Below are 7761 nucleotides of genomic sequence, written 5' to 3'. Positions count from 1 at the left end.
TACAAAGGACAAAATTGTCTACCAACACATTTCTCAGTATACATCCCCATCATTAAGTGACACATGACTATGTTTCCCTTGTGACTCTGTTCCTCTGACATCCATTCATTTCTTCACTCACTTCTTCGACAAACAGTGCTGACCACCTGAGTGTGGTGGGGGTTGGCACTGGGGCAAGAGCTAGATCTGTCATTTCTGTAACTCTCCCTGTAAAGAACAAATCATGATTTCTCCACATCTTTTTGAAAATGAGGCAACCCAAACTGAACCCACAGTTTTAAAGATTTGTTTGAAGTGAAATGACGTCCTTGTGTCCTGCTTCTCCATGCACCCCACTTTGACTTTTGTTTTTGCTTATTTGTTACTAAATTTTCCGAAAACACGTTGCTCATTTTCACTGCGTCAGTAATGACCTTGAGTAATTTATACTGTTGATTTATTTCTATGAGAATGCTCTCCTGAACGTTGTACTGTCTGAGTGTTTGTGTGAAGGCTTGCTTTTTTTTTTTTCTTTGTCACCTTGTCAGTAATGATGAGGTGACAGATACACGTCAAGAAAACTAATCACCTCCTAACAGGATTTGGACTAGTACTAAGGCGGATCTTGTGCCCTTCCCGTTCCAGCTTTAGCAGCCCAAGGTCCACGAGTGCTCAGAGACCAGCTGGGGGGCGACTGCACCCCACGACGTCTCGGGCTTTCCCTGTCCCCCGGGCAGTCGACTTTGTGAGCGTGAACACCGAGTTTCTGGGAGGCAGCGCTCGGGTCTGGCCAACCGGTCCCCGACGCCCAGCGAGGCAAAGGCACCTCCCGGGCTCCAGGTGATGACACGCGGCAGGAATGTCGCGGGGCCGAGGAGCCGGTCCTGCCAGACGAGTTTCTGCTTCTGGCCGACTCTGAAGCTGCGACACGACGCGGTGCGGCGACCCGCGGCGGCCGGGCCGTGGAGTCGTTTGCAGCGGTAGTGCCGGGGGCTGTCGGTGTAGACCAGCCCCGCGCCGCGTCCGCGCGTCCCCGCTTCTCCCCGCCGAGCTGCGCGCGGGTCCCGCTCGCGCCCCCCCCACCTTTCGCCCGAGCCCCCACCTGTGCGCGCGCAGGGGCGGGGCCGGTGACGTCACCTCCCCGCGGGGGGCGGGGCCGCGGGCGCCGCAGTGCAGCGCGGAGGGGCGGGGCGGGGCGGGGCCTGCGGCGCGTGACCCGGCTGCGGGGGGCAGGACCCGAGCGCGGTGGCGGGGCCGGGACCTGCGGACGCCGAGTCCGGCTCCGGGAGGCGGGGCGGGGCGGGGCCGGCCCGGGCAGCCCGCGCCCCTCGCGGCGCTCAAGCGGGTCACGCGTCCTCCCGCCCACCCCGCCCCTGCGCCTCCTCCCGCCCGGGCCTCGGCGTGGGGACGCGCACCTGGCAACCGCGCTCCGCCTGTCCCCGCCGTCTCGGCTCGGGCCGTGCGCCCCGCGCCTGCCGGGACCCCGAGGCTGCCGCTCGGCCGGCGCCGCGCTCGCTCAGGGGGCGGCCTCGAGCGCCCGCTCGTTGCTGCCGTTTTGGGGGTGACCCGGCGCGGCGGCGGCGGCGGCGGCTCCATGGTGCGGGAGCGCTAGTGGCCGCGGCGCTGCCGGACGCCCAGTGCGCGGCCGCGGGGCCCGCCGGCGAGACCCAGCCCGCGGCTCCGGCTCCGGGGCGCTGGAGGCCGCCACGGCGGCGCGGGAGCGAGAGATGCTGGAGCTGAGGCACCGCGGAGGCTGCCCGGGCCCCGGGGGAGCGGGGGCGCCGCCACCCCGCGAAGGAGAGGCGGCCGGCGGCGACCACGAAACCGAGAGCACCAGCGACAAAGTGAGTGGAGCCGCGGGGGGCGCGCGCCCGCGCCCGGGTCGGTTCCTGGTTTGGGCTGGGACACCTGGGAGCGAGGGTGGGGCCCACAGAACGTCAGGTGAGGGTGCGGGCTGTCACCTTGGGAAGGGTGTTTCCTCCGTCCCGAGCGGGGTCGAGAACGCCGACCCTGGCGACGATGCGTTTCCCAGGGTGACCGCGACCGCTGCCCTGGGTGGCTGCGTGTCCCCCTTGGCTTCGGTTTAGCTGCTTCCCACTTGAGTCCCTTCCTGAGGATCTGGGACCGACTGGAATCAGGATGAAACCGGCCACCCCGGGAGCTGCCACCTCGCGCCTCGTCTCAGGAGAAGGGACAAAGTTAGCGAGGACTGAACTTAAGACAGGCTCCTTCGGTTCTAACCTGTTACTGGATCCGGGAGGCTCGGCTTCCCTCGCTACCCCATCAGCGCTTTCGTTTCCCCTGTCCTTTCTCAGTATAATAGATTTTGGGGGTTCGAGGGTGTCACGCACGTGACACAGTTGTCATCTTCCAGCTGCTTTTGAGTGCCAGGCAGACAGTGCGATTCTTCTGTCTGCCAGTAGATTTCATTTCACCCGGTACGTTAATTCATGAGGCTGTTTCACTCTCTCTTGCATAGATTAGCCTTGTTTCCCATTTAAGAATAATCCAGAAAAAGAGAGTTCAGGCATATTCCGTAATACAGTGGTGCAAGAAAGAACTTTAGAAGGAATTTAGTTTTATGACTTTATGGACCGGATGGCTTAGGAAATTGGGCCAGAGAACAGATGTGTTTTCTAAAACTTTTTGTTTGTAAAATTCCATTTTATTTGAGAAGCCCAAAACACTTCACCTGTTTCTAGAGGTGCAACACCTACTTTTTTTTGGAAGTAGGTGTTGCAGTTTGACTTACACAAGTGAAGTGAATTGCTCAAGGTCAAGTCGGTGCCTTTTGAAACTAGAACCTATGTTTCCTGTTCCCTTTCTTCTGATTTATACCATTGCCCAGACGCACTGGCAGTTTTGATTTGCGGAAGGTTCCACCTGAAAGTCAAAGCTGATGAACTTTACCTGTAACCCAAGTTACAAAGCCCTAATAGGAGCGTATCACCTGGTAGCATGAAATAATAAACTTAACAGTGATCTCAGGACTGGAACTTTAGAATCAATGGGATAACACTTTTTTTTTTTTCCTTACCCTTTTAGCAGGTGGAGTACCATGAGTCTCTGATAGAACACATGTGTCAAGGAATTACACAAATTATAACAATTTCCAGCTGCTGAAGGTTGAAGTTACAAAGCTAGAAGCAGTGGGCTGAGAATAGTCTTTGTGAAAACTGCCTTGGAAACTAGACCAAAAATAGAATTAATTAGATTGGGATTTGTTTTGTTTTGAGCACTGGTATAATTTAGAATCAAGGAAATACCAGCTTCTCCATGTTGACTTCCTTAACTTGACAAAGCTAACAAGCTTTTATTAAGAGGAAGCATGTGTAGGGAGCCATGTATAAAATAACCCTTGTTTTTTTTTTTAACACCATAATGTATTTAAAATGAATTTAAAAGCACACTACTTCTGTGGTGTGATTTGACTCAGAACTGTTGTCTCTAGCTCTCTGGGACTGGCTTACCTCACTGCATATTTATTTATTAACGCCGTACTGTATGGGTTTTCATTAATACATGTCCAGCTGTGTTTTATTTTCTGAAAGTAGGTGTTGGTATATGTAACCTGTTTTGTTGAGATTTCTTAGACAAGGATGAACATATTCAAACATTATCTAAAGTATTGCTGTACTTTCAGAGTTTATCACAAAGGACCTCTTGACTTGGCAAGCTTCGAGATGTTGAACTCTATCCTCTGTCTCTCCTTTCTTATCAGGGTGTGTATTTGAACGCACCTGTATTTCCAGGTCAAGGGCTATTTTAAAATCAGTTTGCACTTCAGAGAGTGGTTAATATTTGGTCTATTCACACTCTTTTAAGTGCCTTCTGTGTTGAAGTTGCAGTAAAGGCAGAACTCTTGGGGAGTTAATGAAAGAGTGGAGGAGGTATTATATTCTGCAGTTATAATGCACCTCCATGCATTGCCATTCTGTAGTCTTTTTATAATCATTTTATTAACATGACATTCCCAGTGTTCTGGACTGCAGACTTATGCTGAGAGAAGGCTCTGTGCTCCAGAGAATTCGCAAGTGGAAACAGTGCTTCTTACCTGCAGGGCAGTGTTCCCAGCTGTTAAATGCTGGAGTGGTACTTGAAAGATGACAAGGACCACCCCCTCAAGGGACCCTCCAGGAGACGTCTATGAGTTAGATTTATTAGTAGTATGTACAGGCTCAGTTTTAGCACAGAGGGCGTAATTGGACTACACCTGGAAATTACAGGAAAAGCTATAAATTGCAGGCCAGGGTCGGAGTGGGAATTAAAAGATTCCTGGGGACTCACCAGGTGGACGAGGGTGGGGGAAGGGCATTCTAGGCAAAGGACAGGTGGGGCTTTTCTCGAGTCAGCACTCCAGGCACGGGGCTGGAGACAGGCACGGGGCTGGAGATGCAGCCGGGGAGATAAGGAGGATCCCGAGAGCTGAAGGAGGAGGGATTGCCGGAGGGTATTATCTGTCGGTCGTACTTAGGGGTAAGGGCTGAGGCTTAGAACACTGGATTCAGCAGAAGATCTTAGGAGAAGCCAGGTTTTAGGGGGAGGAAATGGAGAGGTGAAATGTTGCTAGTTGTTGTCAGAAAGTGGCAGTGAAAGGGAGGGAATGCAGGGTGGCAGCTAGAGAGGACAGGAGGATGAAGTGAAGATTTTTCTTTTTTTTTTTTTTTTTTTTTTTTTTTTGAGACAGAGTCTCACTCTGTTGCCCAGGCTAGAGTGAGTGCCGTGGCGTCAGCCTAGCTCACAGCAACCTCAAACTCCTGAGCTCAAGCGATCCTCCTGCCTCAGCCTCCCGAGTAGCTGGGACTACAGGCATGCGCCACCATGCCCGGCTAATTTTTTTCTATATATATTTTTAGCTGTCCATATAATTTCTTTCTATTTTTAGTAGAGGTGGGGTCTCGCTCTTGCTCAGGCTGGTCTCGAACTCCTGAGCTCAAACGATCCGCCCACCTCGGCCTCCCAGAGTGCTAGGATTACAGGCGTGAGCCACCACGCCCGGCCAAGATTTTTCTTTTCAAGGGAGGGGAGGTATGTATGTGTATGAAAGTCAAGTAAGTGAAGATGCTGGCAAGGATGGGTGGGCCCTAGAAAAAAGACATCAAATGTGGGGTAGGGAATATCGATGATTGGGGCATGCAAGGAAGGAAAAGAGAGGTGTATGCCCCTTCCTTAAGAAGGAATGGAGGCTGGCTGTAGAAACATTTTGAAAGGCAGAAGAGGGAAGATCAACGTGTTTGGTGCCTTTGTTTTTCTCAGTGAAGTGGTACCAATGAGCTTCAAGGAATCTTAGAAACAGTTTAACCCAATTCTTATATGTATAGTTAAGAATAATAAACTTGCTCTCAGTTATAATTTTTTTGTGCAAAGTGACCTAGAGCAAGTTGCAGAGCCGTCCCTGCCCAGTCAGAGGCCAGGACTGCTCTGGTACATCATACCATGACTGGCACCTGTTTGGAGTGTCATTTTTAGGGAATATAATATGAAATGAACAAGATACAACTATTGTAGAGCTATATAGAACTATCCAACTCAGTGAAGACTCAGCTGAACCCAAATTTGTTGAGTATCAGATTAGCATAGTTCTGAATTCAGGAGCAGTAATAGTATAATAATCGCTACTTCTAGAGTAGCTTAGGGGTAGTACTTTTACATCTTTATTTGCTTCTCTCAGTGACTGACTGTCTGTAGTAGGAATAGCCTCTAATAGTTGAGAAGAAAGGCAATGGGAGTGACTTAGGCCAGGTGAATGCCAGAGGTCAAGGATGTGTGAGGAATTAGAGACTGAGCGAGGCCGGGACTGAAGTGGCTCACAACGGTGTAGGGTGGGCAGGGAAGTGGGATGGGGGAGCTCCGCTGGATGAGGGGGGAGCATCGAGAGGGAAAGCGAAAACTTCCCCTTCACCCACTGAAGGTTCGCTGAAAAGTCAACTGACAAGAGGAAGCTTAAGAGGGTCAGTGGCATGCAAATTTGTTAACGTGCGTGGGAGGGGGACCCCCACCTCCCAAGGGGGTACAGGAGCTTATATGCCCTCGTGAGGTTACAGAAAGAATGGGTTTTCTTTTTTTTGAGACAGAGTCTCACTCTGTTGCCCAGGGTTGAGTGCCGTGGCTTCAGCCTCGCTCACAGCAACCTCCAACTCCTGGGCTCAAGCGATCCTCCTGTCTCAGCCTCCCGAGTGGCTGGGGCTACAGGTATGCACCACCATGCCCGGCTAATTTTTTTTATATATATTTTTAGCTGTCCATATAATTTCTTTCTATTTTTAGTAGAAACGGGGTCTCGCTCTTGCTCAGGCTGGTCTCGAACCCTGACCTCGAGCGATCCACCCGCCTCGGCCTCCCAGAGTGCTGGGATTACAGGCGTGAGCCACCGCGCCCGGCCAGAATGGGGGTTCTGAGCATGGCCCAAGGCACGCTATGGTGCGACATCTGGTTGTAGTGTGGCAAGACGAGTTACGGGAGGGAGAGAAGAAGAGGAGGGCTGGCGGCTGGCTCACACAGGTTGTCTTGACACGGAGATGAAACCGCGCAGGTGGGAGCCCTCGGAGAGACCAGGTGGTGAATGTTTCCTTCAGACCTTCAAAGGTGTCAGCGTCTCAGTTAACCTTCCCTAAATCTGGACGAGAGAAGGCCAGCCTGGCTTCGTCAGTGCACATCCTCTGCGGACGCAGGTCTCCTCCGCAGAAGACGGCTTTGCAGGGCCACTTCCGAACGGCCGTCTCAAAGTATGTCAGAGAAGTGTACTGGAGTGAGCTATTTTTACCTCCTTCACCAAGAAGTGGGAGAGTCGAGGACGCACATTGCAGCTGTGGCCGGTAAAGGGGAGCCCACGTGGAATAATAGTGCGCTCTCAGATGGAGTCCCCGACGTGCTCGTGTGTGGGCCTGCTGCTTAGAGATCTTGGTTGCAAAGTTGAGGGGTAACCAGTCCAGAAACCGGTTAATTTCTGTCCTTCCCCACGTGAGATGTGTGTAGTTTCTTTCATAAATACGCTAATATTTTAAGAATAAACTCTTAATTTTGGAATAGTTTGGATTTAAGAAAAGTTACAAAGATAATAGCATTTCCATGTGCCCTTCATTCAGCTTCCCCTAATGTTCACACGTCATGCGACCACGGTACATTTGTCAAAACTTGGGAAATGAACGTAGGTGTGATGTTATTAATTAGACTGCAGACTTCGTTCAGATTTCACTAGTTGTTTTCCTGTCCAGTTACCACTCCGGGGTCCAATCCAGGATCCAACACGACATTTTCTCTACTTGTTCACCAAACCGTGTTTTGGCTTTATAAATTGTTTCTTCATTTTGGCACACTGTAATGTCACCTAGAAGTGCAATGAACATTTTCTATAATTTTTCATCTAATTCTAGGCCATTAGCAAAATATTAATATTAGTAAAATATTAATGTTTAGATCTGGGTTTTCAGAATACCGTTCATGCTGATGGTCCCTAATTGTTGATCAATCGTTAGCGTTGCTACCTAAATAATTTTCGTGATTCAGCTTTTTATCATTTGCAGCGTATTCATTTCACTTAATAACTTTTTTTTTTTTGGATGTTGACTTCCCAGAGGTCACCAGCCCAAGCCCCAGATGTCACCAGCCCAACCAGGTGACAGGGCAGAGCTGAGTGTATGGCTTTCTGCAGCGAGGGAGGACGGCTCCTCAGTGGCTTGGAGTAGTGTCCCGGGGGAAAGGCAAGGTGTGATTTCATAGAGGACTGGAAGTTTGTGCAGTGTGGGGACTTGCTTAGGCCTGGGTAAGGGTCACACTGTATTA

At 51.0% G+C, this 7761-nt stretch overlaps 1 protein-coding gene across 1 annotated transcript in view; it reads left to right on the top strand.

Annotated features, from left to right (window-relative positions):
* The first annotated feature begins 1706 nt into the window (after positions 1-1706).
* CDS1 (CDP-diacylglycerol synthase 1) overlaps positions 1707-7761 on the top strand; it is a 41470-nt gene continuing 35415 nt past the window's right edge. Inside the window, exon 1 of the mRNA XM_069485546.1 lies at positions 1707-1823. Coding sequence (XP_069341647.1) covers positions 1707-1823 — 117 coding nt within the window. The remainder of the gene's footprint in view (positions 1824-7761) is intronic.

This window comes from Eulemur rufifrons, chromosome 13 (genome assembly GCF_041146395.1).
Source record: "Eulemur rufifrons isolate Redbay chromosome 13, OSU_ERuf_1, whole genome shotgun sequence".
NCBI classification, from domain to species: domain Eukaryota; kingdom Metazoa; phylum Chordata; class Mammalia; order Primates; family Lemuridae; genus Eulemur; species Eulemur rufifrons.
Note: the sequence above shows the minus strand (reverse complement) of the source record. Positions and strands in the feature narration are given on the sequence as shown.